The 24,091-nt window shown below is 46.5% G+C and overlaps 1 protein-coding gene across 1 annotated transcript in view; it reads right to left on the reverse strand.

Moving 5' to 3' along the window:
• ABCA13 (ATP binding cassette subfamily A member 13) overlaps nucleotides 1-24,091 on the reverse strand; it is a 317,064-nt gene that overhangs the window by 5,196 nt on the left and 287,777 nt on the right. Inside the window, exons 58-59 of the mRNA XM_029919211.1 lie at nucleotides 21,791-21,894; nucleotides 13,100-13,192 (exon numbers count right to left, since the gene is read on the reverse strand). Coding sequence (XP_029775071.1) covers nucleotides 13,100-13,192; nucleotides 21,791-21,894 — 197 coding nt within the window. The remainder of the gene's footprint in view (nucleotides 1-13,099; nucleotides 13,193-21,790; nucleotides 21,895-24,091) is intronic.

Below are 24,091 nucleotides of genomic sequence, written 5' to 3' on the forward strand. Positions count from 1 at the left end.
CTGATTCCTGCTCCTTCCCTGACTTCACATTTCCAAGATGTGAATGTGGCCCTCATGTCCCCTATTGTTCAGGGCTGATTGTTTTGAGTCCATCCGCTCCTACTGAGCGGTGGTTGAGGACTCTGATGAGCAGAGATGAAAACAGGTGGAGTGGCACCCCTGGCTCAGGGGGCTGCCCTGAGACTTTCTGAAGGCCCGCGCCGGATCCGCACAGGAGTGTGAGTCCTGATCACTCCTCCTGTGCTGGGGAGCAGGGCTCCCCGCTCGCCTGGCTCAGGCATCTGCTTCATCACAGCCTCCCGCGTGGGGGTGTTTCCACATCTTCCATGGGGAATCTCATCGGTGCAGGAAGTCATGTGCTTGGGGCACAGCAGAGGATGGGCGTGTTTCTGGTCTGGTCATTGCTATGAGTCTGATGCCGTGTGTGCTGCTGTCACCAAGCCCTGGTGGCCGGTCAGGTGAACACATATCCCCTCCCTCCAGGTCCCGACATGGGACCCCGGGGTCCTCTCTCCACGTCAGGGAAGGGGTAACACTACCAGCTGCCTGTTAACGGTGTCAGGACACTGAATGACTTCCTTGGAAACCAGCCAGGACCGCGTCTGGCACTGACTGAGTGAGTAAATACATACCCAGTGAAATTTAGTTTCTGCACAGGATGGGACCCAAATGCAACAGCACCTGCCTTGGTGTGAAGGAGCCCACGTGTATTCAGGAAACACAGATGAACCAGTCAGAATACGGCTCGGAAGCGTGCAGGATGTAAAGCACAAAGATGAGAGGAGACAGTGCGCACAGATGACCTCACTCCTCCACATACATGGGGTCCACGCTCACCACTAGCAGAAACTCCAGCCCTGTGGGCACGTGTTGCTAGTGCACTTTGAAAAACTCATGCTAAATTCTCACTACAAACACACATATTGATATCTAAAATTCTCTCAAAATGAAGCTTCCTCTGAACTAAGTCACTTCCAGCCTTACGCTAGACAATCCAAATTACAATGCTCTTTAAGGGAAAAATACCAGAACACTTCACAAGAAAACATTCCTGAAATAGGCTGGCAAGTTTCTCAGGGTCCCTTTGGAGAGGTCAACAAGACTTCTGGACCAGAAGAGTATATAAGCAGGTCATCTTCAGTAGCTAAGAGAATCTTTGTAGGTTATCAAATCCATTTATGATGCAAGACCCTAATTTATGCTAGCCTGACTTTCTCATTTCTGCCTGTAACCTACACAGTTATGCCAATGATCCTAGCTCCTAAGGGATTTACTTGATGTGAGCGCTTTCTAGTCTAAAGGCTTTCAGAGCAGCAACAGTCCTGTGTTTATATGTTGGTCATCAGCCTAACACGCCTGAATAGCCCATCACGTGACATCAGGCGCACTGTTGGTTGACCGCAGAAAGATAAATAAACAGCGTCGTCTGCCGGAGAAGGTGCCTGTGAGATGCCCAGCCCGGCCCAGGTGCCGCATACACTCCGCGACTGGACGTAACGTATGCAATGAATGTGAACGCAGAACTAGCTGGGCGCCAAGGGTATCAAACACGCACATGCACGTGTTAAGAGCCAGATATCAAGGTATGGTGAGTGAGTGAGGAGGGTGGCTGGGTGACGGACGGGAGGCAGACGGCTGTGGGAGCACCTTTCTGGAAGCCTCCTTGTGCTCTCGTCAGAGCCCTCAAGGCGATCGGGCCCGGAGTGGGGAAGAGGCACGGGGCACGTGGGTTCTGTCATGGTGTTGGAACTTCTGTCTCTCTGTTACACAAGTGAAATGGAAAAGCATGGAGGTCAGGTGCCATGCTGAAGGTCACACAGCTCCCAGGACACAGGGAGGGGGCAGCACAGCCCCAACACCAGTCAGTGGATGCAAACTCCGGGGTCTAATGGAGCATACCCCTGCCCCACTCTCACATCAGGTACTCCCGTGCCAGCCTCAAGGCCAAGGTCTCCCATCCAAAGCCAAACACAGTCCACCAAGGTCTCTGTGACGTGACAGGTGCCTTCACCTGTGACCCATACCAGCTCACTCTTCCTCCATGCATTCAATGTGCGTATTCACTGCTCAGAGTGCAAGACCGACTCGGGATGTGGGGGCTTTGCAGGGAAGGCCCTGTTAAGCTGCTGGGGAATCGGGACATGATCCCCCTATACACCCAGGTATCCGGAGCCTCCTTCTAGCACCTTGGCTCTCACAGCAGAGCTCCTCAAGGCCAAGAATCTTCGGCCTGGGACCACAGGTCCTACTGAGGAAGTAATGAACACACTACATCCCTTACTGGAGTCTGATGCAGGCACAACCATATTCCTTTCTTCACTGGACAGCAAAATGTCCTATGTGGTTCTAGAACTTCCTAGAGCCACGTTTGCAGAGGGATAAACAGGTGGCTTCAGCTCTGGCAGGAAAAGCAGGCAACACAGCCCGTTTTGTGTCCGGGGTGCTGAGACCACAGTGGTAAGATGTGCTCACTCATCTGGTCTCCTGCAAGTCTCCATCCTCTCTGAATTTCCTCCTTCGACTCCCAGATGCCCTAGTATCTAGGAGGGTCAAGCATACCCTTTTGAAAGCTGACAATATGATGAGCGATTTTCTACATCTCTCAGTCTTGACCAACAGTCATTTCCTTCTTGTTTTCCTTTTCATTTTGGAAGAGAAGATGGGAATATAAATGTGGCCATCAGCTCACCACTGAAATCCTGACATCACGATTTCCATTCGAGCAACAGGAGACTTCCGCTGAGGCAGAAGGATCTGTAGAGTCAGCAGGGGTTGTGGTAAGAGGCAAGGGGGACACGGGGACATGCGCTGCTCACACGGGCCAACTGGCTGGTGTGTGGGAGAGAACCGAGGGAAGAGCACACTAGAAGGAGCCCTTAGAGGGTCAGAGCAAAGCTCAAACACTGGCCGTGGGAAGTGTTGGTTTGAAGAAACCCAAATTTGACTGGATTTTGCTGTGGAGCATTTTATGTCCCTGGACATTGTTGAAATCAATAGCACCCAGTGAAGTTAACAGCTGGGTGTGGTCAAGGAATGAGGCACAGGCTCCATCACCTTCCGGGGTGACTGTGAGGATGCCTTGGGCTGCCCCCTGAGAAGCCTCATCAGATGATTCACACAGGGGTGAGGGCAGAAACACGCTTTGCTAAAACTACCCAAATGGTCACTGAATACAGAGATAAGAAGAAAACTGTAACGAGCCCAAGGCAGGAGGCCAATGCCCAGAACTGCCACAATGTATCATCAAAACGCCCAGTTTCCAATCAAAAAAATTATGAGACATAGACAGAAACAGGAAAGCATGACCCATTCGTCAGGGAAAAAGAAGGTAAGCAACAGAAACTGCTTCTGAAAGCAGCCAGATGGTGGATTCACAAAGACTTCAAAGTGGTGATTACAGACACGTTGAAAGAACTGAAAGAAACCTAATTAAGGAAGCAGAGGAAGGTATGAGAAGAGTGTCACGTCAAATATGGACTGTCAGGGAAGAGACAGAAACTGTGACGAAGACGCACGTGGAAACTCCGGAACTGAATAATACGGATGAAATAAAAATGCACTCAAGAGACTCTGGGGTCTGAGTCTGTAAAAAAAAGAATTTGTAAGCTGGAAGGCAGATTGACAGAGGTTATGTAATCAGAACACGGACAGAAACCAATGAAGGAGAATGAGCAGAGCCTCAGATGAGTGTGGGACCCCATGACGAGATGAACAGGGGACTCCTCACCAGAAATAATGGAGACGAGGACCTACTGCAATGTTAGCATTTAATTATATCTAAACATTTGAAGTGCTCAAGACAAAAGCAAAACAAAGCAAAACAAAAAACAAATACAAAACCCCTAAAAACTGCCAGCCAAGAATCCTGTGTCCACAAATGTTATCTTTCAAAATGAAGGCAAAATGAAAATATTTCCAGATAAAAACGGAGAGGATTTAATGGGCAGAGTCTCCATCCAAGAAATACTGAACGAAGAACTTACTTCAGCCCAGCAGTAGGTGAATTCTGGACAGCAATTCGAATCCACATGCAAAGGTAACTATGTTAATTAGAACAGACAATAAAAATGCATATCCTTTCTCCTTTCTTCCCTCAACCGATTTTAAAAGCAATTATATAAACAATATGTAGTTGTATTATTGGGCCTGTAACATAAAAATGCAGTCAACGTGCCAGTAACAGCCCAAAGGAGGTGAAAGGAAGCAAAGCTGTGTCCGCCTATGAAAAGCACTTTAGATGCTAACTTTGATCCACAGGAAAAGGGTAAGAGAACCAGGAATGTTACATTAGGAAGGGACTGTAACAAAAGCCATGAATACTTGCTCTCCAGCTTTGTAACAGCTTCTTTAAAAGACAGAAATACGTAAACAATTATATGCAGTGATCATTATAGCCACTTATTCTTGGGTTGGTTATACTGATAAACATTATACATATAACCACGATACCACAAAGAGGCAGGAACACGATACAGAACATTTTCGTATCTCACTGGAGCTAAGTTAGTTTAAATCGGACGCTAATTCTGATGAGTTAGGATGTATATGGTGAGCCCCAGGGCATCTATTAAGGATGTAACAAAAAATATAGATATAACGGAAAAATCACCAAGAAATTAAGATGCTGCATTAGAAAATGTTAGAAAAAAGGGCTGCCTGCACGGCTCAGTCGGTTAAGCATCCAACCTCTAATTCAGCTCAGGTCATGATTGCACAGTTTGTGAGTTCGAGCCCCATGTCAGGATCTGCACTGACCACACAGAGCCTGCTCACAATTCTCTCTCTCTCTGTCTATCTGCCCATCCCCTCCTCACTGTCTCTCTCTCTCAAAATAAATAAATAAAACTTAAAAATTCTAATTAATATCATTAATTGAACTATACCAATAACTGAATTATATCAGTAATAATATTAAACGTGAATGGATTCAACAATCCAACAAAATCAGAGACTGGTAGGCCAGAAAAAATGCAAAGTGTTCCAACTATAGGAGATACACCCTGAATTCAAAGATACAAACAGAATGAACCTAAAAGGATAGAAACACTTGTGTCATGGAAACAACAGCAAGAACAAAGCTGGAATGGCTACCAAACAAAAAATGTTACTGAAGGGAAAAAAGGAGATTTTACAATGATAACAGAGTTACTCCATCAAGAAAATATAACAATTTTATACATATCTGTACCTAAGAACAGAGCACCAAAACACCGTGAAGAAAAACACAGAGCTGAAGGCAGAAATGGACAATTTAATAATAATATGGGGTAGGGAACCCTGAGCGGCTCAGTCAGTTGAGCGTCTAACATTGGCTCAGGTCATGATCTCGTGGTCTGTGAGGTTGAGCCCCACTTCAAGCTTGCTGCTGTCAGTGCAGAACCCACTTTGGATCCACTGTCCCCCCCTCCCCCCCCCACTCCCCTGCTTGCATTCTGTCTCTCGAAAATAAACATTTAAAATAATGATAATAATAATGGGTAGAAGAGTCTGGAAAAAGGATTAACAAAGAAATAGCAAAGTTTAACAACCCACTATAAACCGACTGTACCTGAAGGCCATCTGCAGCGCTCTTTACCAAACAGAAGGATGCATATTATTTTCAAGTGCACCAGGAGCTTTCTCCAGGACAGACCATACGGAAGGTCATAAAGCAAACTTCACTAAACTCCAAAGGACAGAAATAAGAGCAAGTGCATTCTCTGATAATGAGGATATGAAATTAGAAATAAATTACAGAATAGCTTTGGAAAATTAACAAATACATTAAACAAAATCTTCTAAATAATCAGTAAGCCAAGAAATAAATCACAAGCAAAACTAGGAAATGCTTTGGAATAAATGGAAATGAAAACTCAAAGTACCAAATGTGTGGCATGCAGTTAAAGCAGTACGTAGAGAAAAACTTACAGTTTCAAATAACTATATTAAAAAACTAAAAAATATCACAAAACAATAACCTAATCTACCATCTAAGACACCAGTAAAAGAAGAGAAAACTGAACTTAAGAAGAAGGAAGGAAATAAGATTAGAGTGGAATTTAATGAGCTAGAGAAAAGGAAACCAATAGTGAAAAATCAATGCGACAAAAATGTTAGTTTTTTAAAAATAATCAGCAAAACTGACAAACCTTTCATTAAATTAACCAAGTAAAGAAGACTTCTAATTACTAGAATCAGAAAGGAAAGATGAGGCATTACTACCAACCTTATAAAAATAAAAAGGATTATAGAATATCCTATGCACGATTGTATTCCAATATATTAAATATCTGAGGTGAAATGGACGCATTTCTAGAATGACAAAAACTACCAACACTGACTCAGGAATACAATGGTTCTAACCATCATGTCTGCATTCAGTCAGAGGGAAGCGGGGAAGGGGCACAAGGAACAGTGTCACCCCCCCAACAAACAAATCCATACCCTTAAAGCTGCAGACCCTTCCCCCCGTCTCCTTGGTCACCTGTGACAGTCATCAGAGCTGGGAAATGCATTCTTATTTCCAAGTGGCCACGTGGCCAGCTAACATCTCATGCTCCTGTGAATGGGCAGACTAGATCCTGGAGACCTCCCCCAAGAGGTGGCGGCTCTCAGACATGGAGGGAGTGAGCCGCACGTTGATCTCAGAGAAAGAGAAAGTAACAGACATCGAGTAGGACCACCACCGGTGGTTTCCTCCATCTTTTTCCAAAGGGCTATAATATATGCATTATTGTCCCCATTCAAGGGGGGGAAATGAGCTTTCAGAGATGTTAAATACCTTTCTTGAAGTCCCATGATGCTGTTACAGGTCTGGCTGCGAGTCTCTTCCATGCCACCAGACTACACCCGCAGAGCGCACGGCAGATGACCCTCGTCGGGTAAGGCGTACACAGACTCTAGATTCCGAAGTTTGGATGAGAGCCTGGCCTCAATTTACCAACACGATCAAAGCCGAGGGGCTCAGCTCCTGCTTCCCTGCTTCCCACGGTGGTGGAGAGGGGCAGGCAGACCCCAGCGCCCCTTCTGCATTATGGAACACCTGCCCAGCCCCCTCCCGGCCCCCAGACAAGAGATCAAGATCTGAGCCGAAATCAAGAGTTGGATACTTAACAGACTGAGCCACCCAGGTGCCCCTGTTGCCTTAGTCTTTTACCCTAGAATTAAAACCTCCCCAAAGATGGTCTCTAGACATATGGTCAGCTTTTTGACCTGTACCCCATTGTACCCCATATCACAGTCAAACCCAACCATGACCCGCAGTATCTCTCGCCATGCCTACTCCATCAGCAGGAAAGCGCTCGCCGTCAAGTAGCTGCCTGGGGAGAGACCTGGGTGGGACGCCTCCTCTTTCCTCTCCTCCTCACCCCTGCATGGAAACCTTCTTCTGGCACTTACGGTCTCTCTTACGCAATTTTTGACTTGTGAGTGTTTGGCACATCTTGTCAGGGTTGTGACTATTCACCACCGGATTTCAAGACCCTTGCACCCCCCAAAGCAGCCTGTTCACTAGTCTTAGGACAATTTCCATATTGGGCTGCATTTCCATTTATTGGTGTGTGTCTGACCTACAGCAAGCTCGCTGTTGTCTCCCGAAAGAGGCGTGCGGCCAGTGTGCGTGATTGCGCAGGAGTCAGAATTTGAGCCTGAATGTCTCTAAAACACTTCTACTTCCCACCTTTGCTGTCTGTGTGCTCCTAATGGAACATATTAGAAAGCAGAGTGTCCCCTTTGTAAAGTGACCGCTCTGGGTGACATTTGCTCCTGTTCTGAATTTCCCAGACCAGATGCATCCAATCAAAATGTCGAGCATGTGGCTCAGAAGCCCTTCCCAGTAAGAGCATCAGAACAACACGGCTTGTGCTCACACAGCGCGATGCCGTGGAAGCCAGTGGAATGAGAATCATGCACATCAGCCTGTGAGCGCACGCCGAGCCAGTGACAGCCAGCTAGCTTGCTTCTCCTACAAGAGCCATTCCTGGTAAAGACTGTTGATTCAGTGGTGAGTAGAAGCTGTTGAATTATGTGATGCCTTGAGAGGAGGCAAATTCAGCAGCCGACCGTCCCACAGCTGCACGTCACGGCAGAAGCCACCGTGTGTGCTAGTGCACAGACCTCCTTCCCAGAAACCTATCGAATTATCTACTTCATTTTTAAATGAGCCAGTTTATCATGTGACGATATCACTTAATCTAAGCTTTGACATTCGTAGCAATGTTTTCTAGAAGCATTAAATCAAAGTGGCCACGCTGAAGAATATGGTGTCACATTCGGTGACGTGTTAATTTTCAGCTACCCAAGGAATCATAGCTGGAGAGCTCAAACATCACTCTACCGTCTTCCATTTCTTTGAGGAAAATCTACAGGGGCACCTGGGTGGATAAGTTTACTATTAAGCATCTGGCTCTCGGTTTCAGCCCAGTTCATGATCTCACGGTTTGTGAGATGGAGGCCCAACCCAGGCTCTGTGCTGACAGCCCAGAGCCTGCTTGGGATTCTCTCTCTCCCTCTCTCTCTGCCCATGCCCTGCTTGCACTCTCACTCTCTCTCTCTCAAAATAAATAAAAGTTATAAAAGAAAATCTACAAACAAATCCTCCTGAGTACTCTCTATTCTGCATAAAATGGTTATATAACATATTGATGAGAACATCCTTCAATATTTATCCCAGGATTATTTCTGATTCCTAAAGCTTTCATTTGGACAACTCAAGAAAATCAAAGTTCTCACAATCTTAAGGATTTTCTTTATTTCTCAAGCTTTGGTTTTGTTTCATTTTGAATGCATAAACAGCCCTGTCCTCCCTCCCCACCAGGAAAGTGCTGGGGGGTTCTTCAAACTGCCACCTCTGTGTTTCAAAAACAGTTTATTTTCCCTCCTTAGGAAAGACTGCTCTTAAGCTCAGACTTAACCTTTCTGCTGCAGCCGGTCCCAGGGCAGGGGAACGCAAACAGGTGCAGCACACAGATGTTACGGGTTCCCTGCAGGTGGGGCGCGGATGTGCCCCAGCCTGTGGGCTTGCAGGTCATGCTCCGGCTCCTCCAGGGAGAGAATCTGGGAATGCACCCCAGTTCCCTGGGGACAGTGTATCGGTGCCCAGACAGGCTGGCTCAACCATTCCTGGCCACCAGGTGGCCTCCATGCTGCTTCTGCTCTCCTTGGTATGGGCACACACACACCCATGAGTGTGCACACACGATTATAGCTCACACATAAGCTTGGAAATATCATATGACAGTCCTGCAAAGAAAGCTCCAGGGCACAGACTGTTCAACCCAATGACCTACCCTCAACTGAAGAAAGAATCCAATCAGCAGAACGGGAGACTGTACACAGCCACCCAACAGCCACTTCCTTGCCTTCTTCCTGAACAGAAACCTAACTTTTTCTAAGTGGCAAAATGCCCAGCTAAATTTTACATTTCTCAGGTTTCCCAGTCTCCAGGACAACTGACAAAACATTTTAAGAGCAGGTGGCCGGGTGAGACTTACAGCCAGCTGCTCTGAGAGGGAACAGTGAACAGGTGCTCCTTTAGCCTTTCCCAGCTTCCTCTTGTTTGTTGGCTAGAACCAGGGTGTGATGGATGGAGCTCGAACAGCCTTTATGGGACCAAGAAAACTACAAAGGCTTGAGCCACGGATCCAGGTCAAGAACCAGCTCAAGAACCAAAAAGTAGGTTCTTCTGGACTTTCATTACATGTAAAGAAATGAATATGTGTCAGTCAATGGATATGCTTACATCAGTGTGTCTGATGTTCTGTTACTAACTGATGGACATGGCTCATAGCTGATAGAGAAGATTAAAGAGATATGAGAAGAAAAAATAACTGATGGAGAAGATCAAAGAAATACAAGAAGAAGAAAAAAATCCCTGAAGGAAGGTCTCAGAGGGAAGGAGATCACAGGATTGCCAAACAGAAAGAAGACAGACAACTGAGAGAGAGGCAATCTCCTTCTCAGGAATAGAAACAAAGGAAGAGAAGGATGATGAGTGAATAGTAGTTTGTGAGGCCCTACTGAGGAGCTAATGGACAGGAACTGATGAGCAGGGGAAGGGCAACAGGAGAGCGTCGGCGGTGCAGACACAGGGACACAGGGCACCCCCGTGAGACCCCAGGACGTGCTCCCGTTGTGGGAGGCGGTACGTGCCCAGAAAGCTGGTGGCTCGGAACTCTCATGGGCCACCCAGGGCCCCAGTTCTGGGCACTGAATGGGGGTTGTCTTGAGAACATACATGCACCACAGAACAAAGGAAACCAGAAGGCCCAAGTTCAAATCCTGGCTCCTCACCAGCCAGGAAAACCCTCAGTCTTTCTTTGAGTACAGGCTCCATGGCTGCAAAAGGCGAGTCATAATAGTAGTGACCGAGGGGCACTGTCATGAGGAGCAAACAGTTAATGTGCACGATGAACTCAGAACTGGTGCCTGATGCTCCACAGCCAGCCCCTCAACATCATGACCAGCATGCAGGGTGACCTGGGCCAGGGCTTGGCCACTGAGGGAGAGAGCAGCCAAAGAAGAGAAACCAGGGTGTGGGCACAGGGGCAGGGAGTGCTGGGCGCTGGTCAGGGCCACGGCCGCACGGGGGCAGGAAGACGGGACTCAGGACAGGGCTGCTCCAGGAGCGAGTTCCCAAGGCCCTGCCCCGTCCTCCCACAGCTCCTGGGCCCCTGGCTTCGGCTACCCCATCAGGCAGACACCTCCCAGCCCAAGCCACCCCGGCGCACCCACCCCTGCATCTCTACCAGGAACCCCCTAAGCTCCCAGTCCCAACCCACACTCGAGAAGTTCTCCCCCAAACTCCAAACCCGGCTGTGTCCTCAGTTACCTCCTCACCCCTAACCCCAGGGCCTCCCTCACCCCTGCCCTGCCTTCATTCTCTCCACAGTCCTTTCCAATATCCTCAGTCCCAAATCACAAGATCGCCGGGACTTCTCCCATCGGGTCCCCGCACCTGCTGGGGGGAAGGGGGCACCTCTGCAACACTCTCACAGTCACTGCAGGCAACACGCACCTCCAAGGGCTTAGTTCTGGGTTTCACGATCCCTCAGACAACCACTGCCCAAGGGCCTCCTCCCACTCCCCCTGCACCTCCTGCCACTCCGCCCTGCACCTTTTAAGTGCCAGCTTCTCCGAAGACCACAGGTGGGCTGAGCTAGGCTCCCCTCCGTGGGCTGCACCTTTGCCTGGCCTCACAGTGACCCATCCCCAGCCGGGGACACTCAGACTGCCTGAGTCTGCAGCGCCCAGCGGTACTGCACACAGTGCTGGGCTCTCCGGGAACAGGCACAACCTGAATGTCTAATCCCAGGTCTTAGAGATCTCACACACTGGGACTGAAACACGGGGTGGGTCGGGGACCACAGGGCTGGAAGGCAAGGACTTTGTGTCACATGTGCCTCATGCACCAGGACCAGCGTGCCCATGGGCTGTGCCCAGAGTGGACACAGTCCACAGACGCACTCCACGCAGCCCCCGGGCCATAGGGCCTGCGGCTGGCACAGAGGCTGGGAAGTCCTGGGTCCATGGCGTGATGAACTCTTTACTTATTACTCATATTACGGAAACACAGGTAATCAGCTTACACGTTGCAGTAAAATACCAACTTTAGCATTTAGGTTCGGGGTTTTGGTCAATCCCCCACAAGCCAGTTCTTGCTGTGTGTCATCTTTAGTCCACATTACTGACAATCTGCCGTCATCCACGTGCCACGTCATCGGGACTGAAACCAGAAGTGAGGCAGCCTGTGCAGCACGGAGACCACACCGGCTGGAGGCTACTTCTTCCTCTGTGCGTCCCTGGGCCGGGCTACTTCGGCCCCCTTGAGAGAAGCCGGTAGTGAAACGCAGACATAGATCACCCGACAATGAGGCACGGGCTATAAAACTTTATGCAAGCATTCATAAAGGTGAGGGAGTGTGAAATACTATTTTTCTTTTGATGACACTTATTAAACATGTACAGAGCGCATACAGAGAACAGTTTTCCATGCAGCAGGACTGGCTTGACCCTGATCCGTGTGCAGCAGCAAGGTTGGCTGTCCTGGCAGCACCGACTCTCCGCCCCTGGGAAATGCACGTCCCCTCCCCAGGCCCGCACCAGAGCTTTGCTGATGTTTTCTCCACGAGATAAAAATACTTCAACTTAATGCATATGACTGTGTACTTAGCAAATCTCGACTTGCAAATTCCAACTTCAAAACACAGTGAACAGGGGTGCCTGGGTGGCTCAGTTGGTTGAGCGTCCGACTTCAGCTCAGGTCATGATCTTGTGGTTCATGAGTTTGAGCCCCGCAATCAGACTTATGCTGACAGCTCAGGGCCTGGAGCCTGCTTCAGGTTCTGTGTCTCCCTCTCTCTTTCTCTCTGCCCCTCCCTGGCTCTCACTGTCTCTCTCTTTCAAATATTAGTAAACATTTTTAAAAAATAGTGAATAAATGAAAGCGTAAAGAGATTTATCAACATATTAATAAATTATTCTGTGTCAGAAACACCAGATTAGACGACGAGGTAAAAGGAAATTTGAAACTGTGAAAACAACATAGGGGACACCGAATGTAAAAACTATGGGAGTAAGACGCAAACTTGCTCAGAGGAACTGACAGCAAAATCATGAAGATTCCAGAAAGTCCACAGAGAAGATGCAGAAAGACAATTAGTGGGGAAGAAATCTAAAGGCTGAGGACGCACAGGAACACTCTTTAATCCCTACTAGTCCACACGAAAATTGACCGCCAAAGCCGTGTTTTCCTGTCCTGAATCCGAGGAGACGTTTTAACAGCACAGTGGCTGGGGGGTAACACAGGCCCCTCAGCCACCCGGGAGAGGGATACAGGGGTTGATAACCTCTGCTGAGGTATCCTGTATCCATGAGGACATTTTTTCTCCTCTTTTCACCTTGACTGTCACACTGAGGGTGCCTGTCCTCCAGGAAGAAGTCCGTGAACGTGGTGGGAGAATTGCGATCAGTACGTGGCTCACCCCTCGCCTCCTCAGCCCCCAACTCCCTTCCTCCACGTGAGGGGCTGGACCGCTCTGGCTGGAAAGCATCACCGGTTACGACGGCATAGCGCAGTGAACAGACGAGGAGAGACAGACACGTACACACACAGAAAACGTACCTGTTCTTAACGTGCTGAGGGGAGCCAAGGCACCGGAAGCTGCCGTTGACCATGATGGCCAGTCTCGTGCAGAGAGCCTGGCACTCCTCCATGCTGGGAGAAAGGACAAGAAGCACATGAGCAAGTGCATCTTCAGACACCAAGCAGTCCAATTACAGGTAGACAAAAACACTACTGTTGTTAGTGAATTTTCCATACACAAATTAGTGAGTTACCTATTTACCACCTCAAGAGCCCCCAGAAAGCACTATTAAAATGCATGTTTGGGGGCACCAGGGTGGCTCAGTCGGTGGAGTGTCCTGTCCAACTTTGGCTCAGGTCATGATCTCATGGTTCATGAGTTCAAGCCCTGTGTCTGGCTGTATGCTGACAGCTTGGAGCCTGGAGCCTGCTTTGGATTCTGGGTGTTTCTCTCTGCTCCCCATATGTCAAAAATAAGTAAACTTAAAAAAAATAAAATATAAAGGATGTTTTATGTAGATAGCCAATGACACAATTAACCAAACTTAGCAGCATTTCAATATCCAAGGAGCAATGGTTACCAGGAGAGAAACTATTAGCAATAGTATGAAAATATAAACTAAACACAGGTGACCGTCACAGAAAATGTGCAAATTTTATGAAAAAAAAAAGCAATAAGATCAACTAATGAATGTAAATGAAATCTTGAAACAATAAAAAGATGTGTCAAGAAAAAGGAAAGAATATATTTTAGAAAAAGGAAATTATTATAAATGAATATTACTGTGATATAAAAATTATTGCAATATAAAATAGTATTAGTGCATGTCACTAGAAATATAAAATGTGAGAGGTATATGAATATAAATGTAATAAATGAATTTTATATAAAATACAAATGTGAATTCTATTTTACTATAATATATAATATAAAGTAAAATATAACAAATGACATTGTAATTTGCAACTAAAATTAGGTTTGTAATATTATATAATATTATCTCAGTATAAGATATGTAATAAAGAGAGGCGCCTGGGTGGCTCCGTCAGTTGAATGTCTGACTTTGGCTCAGGTCATGATCTCACAGTTCGTGGGTTCGAGCCCTGCATCGCGCTCTGTGCTGACCACTCAGAGCCTGGAGCCTGCTTCAGACTCTGTGTCTTCCTCTCTCTCTGTGCCACCCCCACTTGCACTGCAGCTCTCTCTCTCCCAAAAATAAATAAACATTAAAAAATACTTCAAAAGAGGATATGTAATAAATATTTGTAATTTGTAGTCATATTATTATAATTATAAGGAAATAACATAAATTATAAGGTTGTAGTATAATGCCAATCAAAATTATAAAGCATATCTTCACAATTAGAAAACTGTTCACAAGAAGACTATTAAGACGTGCTCTAGAAAATATTTAACATTTGTCATAGGCTCAGATAATTCAAGTAAGGCAACATAGGCTCAGGAGTCACAAGGAAGATCATCAGAACAAGATAAGACTGTGCAGAATGAGACATTTCTATCTTAAACACATCAGTGTTGGGAGGATAGAAACATTCCTTCTGGGCATAACAGCGATGGAAGAAACTATGAAAAAAAATGCTTGGTCATTGACAATGCAGAAGTACAAACTTCTAACAAGCTTGTCAAAACACAGCAAATGAACATTAAAAAGACTACAGCAAAATAAACTTCAAAAAAAATTTTTTAAAGGGGAAGCTGGGTGGCTCAGTAGGTTAAGTGTCCAACTTTTGGCTTCAGCTCAGGTCATGATGTGAGTCTGCTTGGGATTCTCTTTCTCCCTCTCCCTCCACCCCTCCCCTGTTTGCACTCTCTCTCAAAGTAAGTAAATACGTTCAAAAAAGTTTTTTAACTATAACAAATGCAATGTGTAGGATTTGATACATTCAGTATATTTTAAAGTTTATTTATTTTTGAGAGAGAGAGAGAGAGAGAGAGGATACATGTGGGGGAGGGCCAGGGTGACACAGAATCAGAAGTCTCAGAGCTGTCAAGAGCCTGACACAGGGCTCAAACCCATGAACTGTGAGATCATGACCCGAGGCGAAGTCAGCCATTTAACTGACTGAGCCATCCAGGTGCCCCAATACATTCAGTATAAAGAACCATTTTTATTAGTATAGAAACAATACTATTAAAATGCAATCCAGGAGGAAGGGCAAATATACAGACTACTCCAAGAAGTGTCCACAGGTAATACACATTCTGACAAATTAGAAACTTAACCATCAAATAAATAAGCTTAAATTCTCTTCCAGCCAGAAAGTCATCAGCCAAGCGTGCTTTTGTTTGTTGCACGGCAAAATACAGTTTCCCCCATCTGCAGTGCAGAAAACCCAATGAATTCTCAAATAAAAAAAATACCTCCAAAGTGAAAAACATCGTCTCAACAATCCTAACCTCATAAACTGCTGGCGGGAGTGAAAAATTGGCATGACTTGCTGAAAACCCAATTTGGCTCTAATCTCTTTTCTAGGAACTTACCTTGGGAAACACAGAAAATAGGAATGCAAATAACAAGTTATTTATAATAATAAAAGTCCAGAAACCGCTTCCACAATAGGATAATACACTACTCAAATAAATGGGAGTGCATCCGTGTGTTAAACAGCCCCTCAAATGAGGTTTTCTAAACTTCATTAATTGCACAGGAAAAAAAAAGTAATGATATAGCAATGCTAAAATGGCAGTGCATGTTAGGAAAATTGCACATGAATGTGGGGCAAACGGGAAGGAAAAACACACCAAAAGGTTGACTTTGACAATACTTAGAATTCCTTTCCTTTTACCAAGATGTACTATCCAAATCCCCTAAAGGAATCGTGTATTAGGTTCTCTCTTAGGGAATGGACATTAAGCTGTCTGCTCATTAGGTCATGGTACGTTCAGATCAACATTGTATCTGTCAGCCTTCCACGCAGCTGGAGGCAGATGTGTGACAACTCATGGCAGCGTGAGTACCATCTCTGGGTCTTGTCAAAATAAGGCAAGCCGCTTGCCTTGGGTTTGGGTTCTTTCTACTTTCCATGAGCTGGACTAGAAAGTCAATTTCAACCACAAAGATGAGGCGAACTCACAAGTGAGTAAGTGAAATGGTGGAAAGACTCGGCATCCTTGGATGACCCTGGGCTCCAGCACAGCCCACCAACATGAATCATTAGTAGAGAGAAGAAACATGTCTGGTCTGAGTCACTGTAATTTTGGGCCTTTTTTATAGTAGTTTAACACGGAGTCTAAGGAATACGTGCTATTAACATTCCAAACATGCTTTGTAAAACATGTTTGTTGTAAAACATCTTTGTTTTTAATGCTTATTTATTTTTGAGAGAGAGAGAGAGAGAGAGAACAGGGGAGGGGCAGAGAGAGAGGGAGACACAGAATCGGAAGCAGGCTCCAGGCTCTGAGCTGTCTCAAACTCATGAACTGTAAGTTAAGTCTGAGCTGAAGTCAGATGCTTAAACAACCAAGCCACCCAGGTGCCCCAAAATATGCCTTATTAATCTTTTTGTGCAAACATATCTTTCTCTGTTCCTTTAATAAGTTCCAACTTAAATTTTTTTATGAGTGTATCATCGGTGTCCTAATAAAAGCAGTTGAAAATGAAGTTTTCTATACTGCATCCTTAAGCAGCTCTGGATGAGTGGAGATCCAAATAACAACTGATCTTAATTAAGACCTCGGAGTGACAACTTGGTCATTTCAATGAAGGAGTTATTAGCTGTCACATAAATAAGGTCTAAGTGACAGGTGGTTCACCATGATATCTTTGCCTAGACAGCAGAGACAGAAAGATTTTGAGGATTTTCACCATCAGGAAGAATGTGCAACGCCAGGTGCTCTGTCTACACCAGAGAAACTATCTCTGATGATTTACTCTGAAAATGAAACCCGTACTTCCTTCGGGGGGTCAGGCTCACTGGAACAGAACTCTGGTCAGGTGGTGCAAAGAGTTAAGTGTCTAGCACAGAGCATACGGCACAAGTCGCGGTTTGATGCGCAAGCAAAAGCACTCTGGTCCTCTTTGGTTAGACTCAGTTTAACTCCTCTCAGTGAGTTCATGGCAAACAGCGTTCTTAACCTCCGTTTTGCCCTATGCTTCCTCCATGGTCCTCTAAGTAAGGAGTAAGAAGAGGAGCAGAGACAGGACCTCAAAGTTAAGAGGAAACTGTGAAATTTGGAGACTTTCCAGGTGCAGACAGCTGGTTTCGAAGCCCAGAATCAATCACCAGCTGCCACGCTCTCCATTAATCGGGAGTCATTTAGACCTTTGTGTTGCATGAATATGGCCAGATTTACAGAAATGAAGACACATCGTTCATGTGAAACCGCATGAACGGGAGGGTATAAGACAGAAATTACAGTGATGTGCAGTCTTTCTGAGAACCGTTTGCAATAATCATATGCTGTGTGGAAAGTAAAAGGGATTTTTAACGGGACCCGAGTTTCTCCACTCTTAGAACCTACGTAGGAAATGTAGGACTTAACAAACACTGGCATAATGAATACAGGAGTGCAGAGTTTCTGGGAATGGCACAGCCAGAGAGGATCGTCTTAAGCAAAAATATTAGAAGGTAGAGGATTTGCCAAATTTATTTCACTTCAGTACAACATTTTATTTTCTGGGGAGAAGCAGAACCAAGACAAAAGGCAAGGGCAGGGCTTCTGCTACGGCCAAGTGAAAAACCTGGCAAATCTTTTCCCCCAAAATCAGCTAGAAAACTGGATGAAATGAACAAAAACAACCATTTCAGCATGCTAGAAATTGACAAAAGTGATGCAAGAATCTGAGAAACACTTGCAATGGACACACAGCTGCACTTGGGGTAACAACAGCACTATCCGTGGCCAGCTTACAGACGTCCAGCTGCTAGCAGCGCAGGGCGGCCCATGAGGGCTGGGAGCTTCTCTGCACTCACCTGGGACCCATACCCAGTGACACTGTCAACATCAGTGACTTGTGTAGAGCCCAGCAAAGAAGAAGGGTCAATAGCTCCAGTTTCTGGCCCGAGGGAGGCTATACTAACTGATGTTGTGTGGCTGGGGCACACACCTAGTCTACTGAGGTGACACATACTCACAGTAGAGGTCAGAGAGGGGCCACGCCAGTCACACACAGCACGTGAACCCAGAGGTTATCCACATGCACATCCAGAGCCCAGCAGAACCCTGGAGAAAGCAAGACTGGGCCTTGTGAAGAGATCTGAAAGTGGAATGTTCTCCCCTGGGCACACACAGACCCACTGGCAGAGGACGGAATCTGGTTTGGGTCCAGGTGGGGAGGACAGCCTCTGCCTCTGTAAAATCAGGTGTCACCGAGGTGTCTGGGCTTTAAAAAATCAACACAAAATTTAACACACAAACTGAACGGCGGCATTGAGCTACTCACTGCAGGGGAGAGGGATTTCGTAGATCATTCCAGGCAAAGACACACTAACAGACAGACACACAAAAGGAACAGACAAACCAAGAAGAACAAAACCCAAAAAAAAAAAAAAAACCTGGCAATAAAAACAACTTTTGGGGAGAGAGAAGAGTCAAAAACCAGAGATGCTATGATTTATTAAATACTGTGAAATACCCAGTTTTTGACAAAAAAGTATAACCTGCAAAAGAAACAAGAAATTATTTTCCATACTCAGGAAGAAAAGCAGTCAGCACAAACTATTCCTAGGTGTCCCTGGATGATAGAGTTAACAGAAAAAAATATTCAATGAAGCAACTCTGCATATGTTCACAGCACTAAAGGAAACAATGTTTAAAGAATTTTTCTAAAGGACAATAGAGTTTCTGAAGTAGATTGAAATTATTTTTTTAAAGAAGGACCAAATGGAATTTTTTTAGTTGAAGAGTATAATAAATGAAATGAAAATTTCACTATGGGGCCCAATGCAAATCTGGGTAGCAGAAGAAAGCATCAGTGAACTTGAAGATAGATCAGTACAATATGTTTTCACTCACATGTGAATCTTGGAAAGAAGACCATGGGGAAGGGGAAGAGAAGACTTAACAGGAGACCATGGGGAAGGGAAGGGGGAAAAAAGTTACGGAGAGGGAGGGAGGCAAACCATAAGAGACTCTTAAATACTAAGAACAAACTGGGCATGGATGGGGGGTGGGGGAGAGGGAAAAGTGGGTGATGGGCATGGAGGAGGGCACTTGTTGGGATGAGCCCTGGGTGTTGTACGGAAGCCAATTTGACAATAAATTATATTAAAAAACAATAAGAAGAAAACAAACAAACAAAAAAAGAAGATAGATCAGTAAAGACTACTGAATCTGAAAAGAGAAAAAAAATATTAAAAAGAAATGGACAGAAACAGATCTGTAGGACACCTTCATACATACACAGAAAGTACCAGTGAATGGAAAAAGAAAGGAGAGGAAAGATAGAAAGAGCCAGAAAAAAATATTTGAGTAAACAACTACCAAAATGTCCTCACAGTAGGTGTAACACATTAACCTACACATCCAAGAAGCGCAATGCACCTAAGGAAGGATAAATGGAGAGATGTACATCTGGACACATCAGAGTTTAACTGTGAAGGTCAAAGAGAAAAGTCCTAAGAGGTGCAACCCAGAAATGACCCAGGGAGCATCAGAAGAGACACTGGCTGGCTTCTTCTAAGAAACAATGTAGGTGAGAAGACAGAGGTGACACGATCATCTGGACAATGTGAAGGAACAACACACTTCACCTGGGTGGCTATGATCAAAAAGACAGAGTGTTGACAAGAGTCTGTGGAAGCCAGAAACTTCACCACTGGTGCTGGGAACATAAGATGAAGAAGCCACGTTGAAACATAACGGTGTTCTGCGGTTTCTTAAAATGTTAAACACAAACTTAGCAAACAACCCAGCAATCTGGCCCCTAGGACGCTATCTGAGACAGATGAAAGTGTGTGTCCATAGAAAGACATTTATAAGACTGTTCACCAGCACCTTATACTGAAACAAGGGGCTACTGACAGGGAAGGACTAGACAAATGAGGTCTAGCCACACAGCAAGTGAAAGAAGCCAGATACAACAGACTACACTTTTTAGGATACCATTTACATGAAATACCCAGAAAAGACATCTTTGAGCTAGAAGCTCTGGGACTTTGCAGGGGGATGATCTGAAAACAAGTGTGAGTACATGTTGATGGTTTTGGAAATACCCCAAACTGGATGACAGTGACAGGTGCACAGAACTCCCATTTTTCTAAAAAAACAAAAAACCTGCCATTCTCTGCATTCTCTCTGCCCCATCCCAACTTGTGCTCTCTCTCTCTCAAAAAACAAACAAACAAAAAACAAACCAGCAGCATTTAGTCTGGCAGTGAAAACTCAGGGATGCTAGAAAAACCCTCAGGGATGAGAGAAAATTAAGAAACAAAAAACAGTGCAAAGAGGGTGAGGAAACATGTGCTCCCACATGAAGTGACATGTGAGGACGGCGTCATCCCTTCCATGCGGGCTGACTTGGCTCGGACCCTCCCGGTCGCCGCCAGCACTTACTACAGGAACGGGTCTCAGGCGTACGTGCGGCGGGACCTTGTGTGCAGATGCACAGCTCGCAAGAGGATTTTCATTAAACTGATGATGCGGAGCCCTCGGGAAAGTCTGCCAAGCCCCCCTCACTGATCTCACATTGCAAATTACAGGTTAGCGTCACATTTCACCTCTGGCCACGGGGGTGGACGGCCCACTGCGGCACAGACTTGTGGGGGGCAGGGGGGCACTTCTCCAGGGCCAGGTGTCCTGGCCATCCACCTGTCTTGCTAGGAATTCCCAGACTGCAGGCCCTGGCTGCCCTTTCCACGGGTCCCTGCTCAAAGCTGTGTTTTCACTGAGCAGCTTTGAAAGATGAGGTGTCACCCTCCCGCCCCAAACCCAGAGCTAGCTCGCTCATCAGCTGCAGTCAAGAGGAGGGTCACCACGCAGGTGGTGTCGCTCCTCCCAACCCGTGTGTGCAGTGTGGACAGGGAGTACTAAAACCTTCCACCTCTGACCCGGGAGGCTTGTGTCTTCTGGAAACACCCAAGAGCCTGGCAAGCCAACTTTGTCAGCTTGGGAGTAAGGCAGAATCTGGGCTCCTTCTCAGCGCCTGACGTTTAACTCAGTGCACATGCTACTTGTGCACGGTGGAAGCCATAAAGTCTGATCCCCATTACGTCTCAGGTAAATCACACTGCTCACTGTCCACAAATGGGTTTTATAAAACCTAAGACTCGAGGTGCTGTGTGGCCTAGCACAGTGTGGCATAAAGTAAAACAAACAAACAAAAAACACAAAAACAGGCCAAGGACCTGAAATCTAATCAGAATGTTAATTCTGTGAGGAAGAAAACAGGAGACCCAATGCAGAAATGAGTTTCAGTTGATTCTGCCACTGGGGTAAAAGGCTTTGAGGGGAAAGGTACTGAAGGACCAGGAGAGGGCGTCCGGCTCTGCAGGAGCAGCGGACCAGCAAGGGTGTCCCTGCGACAGTCCTCTGGGCTCATGGTCCAGCTGCACCACCTGTCAGCTGTCGGCCTTGGTATTGTTACCTGATCCATCTCTGTTACAGAGTCCGAACCTACACGGTGGGACTCACAGCTCCATCCCCATCACCCCAGGGCTGTCCAGAGGAAGGGTCACGTGGCCAGCATGGGCCTGGCCCCCTGCTCCTACCCCACCCCTTGATGGCCCCCCAGCCGTGCTCCCAGATCGGCCACGAGGGCAGTGGCTCACCTGTGTGAGGTCAGCACCACCGCACAGCCTCGCCGAGCCTCCTGCTTTACCGCATCCCACAGGAACCGCTTAGAGCAGGGATCCATCCCGGAGCTGGGCTCGTCCTGAAGGAGAGAGCACACGGTGAAGGGCGCTAGGGGTACACGTCGGGACACACAGGCCATCTGGGGCCCGGCCCAGCTGGGAGGACGGCTGCAGTGCATCTGTACTTCAGCCGAGCCCCACCTTGTCAGAGAAAACAGCCCCCTCAATGCATGGTCTGCCTGCACAGAACCTCACAGCCATTCTCGGAAAGATGGGCAAGATCAGAAACAAGCTTTACCAGCTCAGCCCTGTCACCTACAGGGGGTTTGCTCGAGGTTAGAGCTTTCTCCTTCAATAAACACCAGAGCACTCACTCAACCGCATTTGAGAGAAATGGCTGTGGGCCGCATGATGCATTTCTGAGCTTTCTATAGTCAGGGAGTGCTAAACGCATTTTTCTTAAGAGCTTTGGGTCATCAACTTCCCCCAAAGAAAGAAACAGACAGGAAGTGGACAAAAAAAATGGCACTGAAGAGGAAAATAGGCACCTATGTTTTCTGCAAACTGGAGGTGATCTACGAGAATAGCTCCAAACACAAGGAAACTGAAGCTGTGATCATGCCTTGCTCGGTAAGAAAAATGAGGAGTAGTTCTGCATTTTCCTGACCCCACGCTGGTGTCTCCCTTGGCAGCCACTTGTCTTCTCTCCCATAGGAGAGCCTGGAAGGCCCTTCAAAACGTGTCTTTAACCAGATGCTTTGAATACACCCCAACATCAGTCACCAAAGCTTGCATTGGCCTCGTATGTCATATGTGCTATGTCATGGATGGCTTTCACAGAGTCCAACATACAGGACAGTGTCAGGGCCGCGTGCAGATTGGAAGGGGGCATGCATTCAACGTGCCAGGCTGCGTGTGTGCAGGGACTCGCAGAAGCCTACTCCGGTCCCTAGCTTGACCGCTAGGCCAGAGTCTATGGCAACCAAGGGAGCCGAGAGGAAGGCTGTGAGAAGCAGGTGAGGCTATGGAGAGTTGGGGACAAGAGTCCTCGTCCCAACTCCAGACACGTGCCTGGCAAGGCAGAGCCTGGGGAAATTCCGCAGAAGGTAACAGCCCTCTAAACACTTCTTGTACGGAAAACCTAGTCTACACCCCGCAGACCCAGGCAAGGGTGCGTACCCACTATCGTGGGTCAGAATAGAGCTTTCTGCAACAGTGCTTGATTTGGAACCTTGCAAAGAAGCAAACTTAGGGCAAAAAAAGAAAAAAAAAAAGAAAGAAAAGAAAAAGAAAAAGGTCACAGAGAGTCCAGACGATACCCTGTTACTGACGAAGGCCACTTTTCCAGTGCAGGCCTCTTGAATCCCCTGTTTCCACTTAATGAGCAAGAACAGAAAGAAAAAAAGAATTTGTTGCCCACCCGTTTTGATGCGTCTCAGACTCTGTCCACGTGGGAAGCCACGGGACATAGAGCTGTTACGTGCTGTGTGAAGGATATTACTTTTAGCTGATTCTGAAATGCAAGGCAACTGGCTCTATTTCTTGATACCCCTGCCACCAAGTCATGCTTTCATCTAGCCAAACTGATTAGCTCCAGGTCCCAGATTACAGACAGCCTTGTCTCAAAGCCACTGCGTACAGTCTCCCTCCACTGTCTTGCTGAGCGACCTGCTCTCCCGGCCACAGCCACCCTGCACCCCACACCCCCATCAGGATTCGCCATGCATTCATGTCACTGCAGCTGTGACAATCATGTACCTGCAGGTAGAAAAACGCTCAAAAACACCACACTAGATGGCAAACATATATTGGTTTTCAGATTATACGTGAATCCTGACATTACTCTAAAATACTGCTTTTAGGGGTGCCTGGATGGCTCAGTCGGTTGGGCGTCCGACTTTGGCTCATGTCACGATCTCAAGGTTCATGGGTTCGAGCCCCACGTCAGGCTCTGTGGTGATAGCTCGAAGCCTGAAGCCTACCTCATATCCTGTGTCTCCCTCTCTCTCTCTGCACCTCCCCTGCTCCTAGTCTGTCTCTCTCTCTCAATAATAAATAAATGTTTTAAAAAAGTTTTTTTTAAATAACATACTGCTTTTAATGATAAATATCTATTGAATATGTATTAGGTCAGTAACAGGGAGTCTATCAAAAGATTTTTTTTAATTTCTGTAAAATTCCAATGCTCTTTTAGATTCTGTTTGGGAAATGCTGCCTTAGGGCAAACGGGTTTATTATCGCAGATAACTAACTCTGCGACTTGAATTTCTTCCCTGG

This window comes from Suricata suricatta, chromosome 2 (genome assembly GCF_006229205.1).
Source record: "Suricata suricatta isolate VVHF042 chromosome 2, meerkat_22Aug2017_6uvM2_HiC, whole genome shotgun sequence".
NCBI lineage: Eukaryota > Metazoa > Chordata > Mammalia > Carnivora > Herpestidae > Suricata > Suricata suricatta.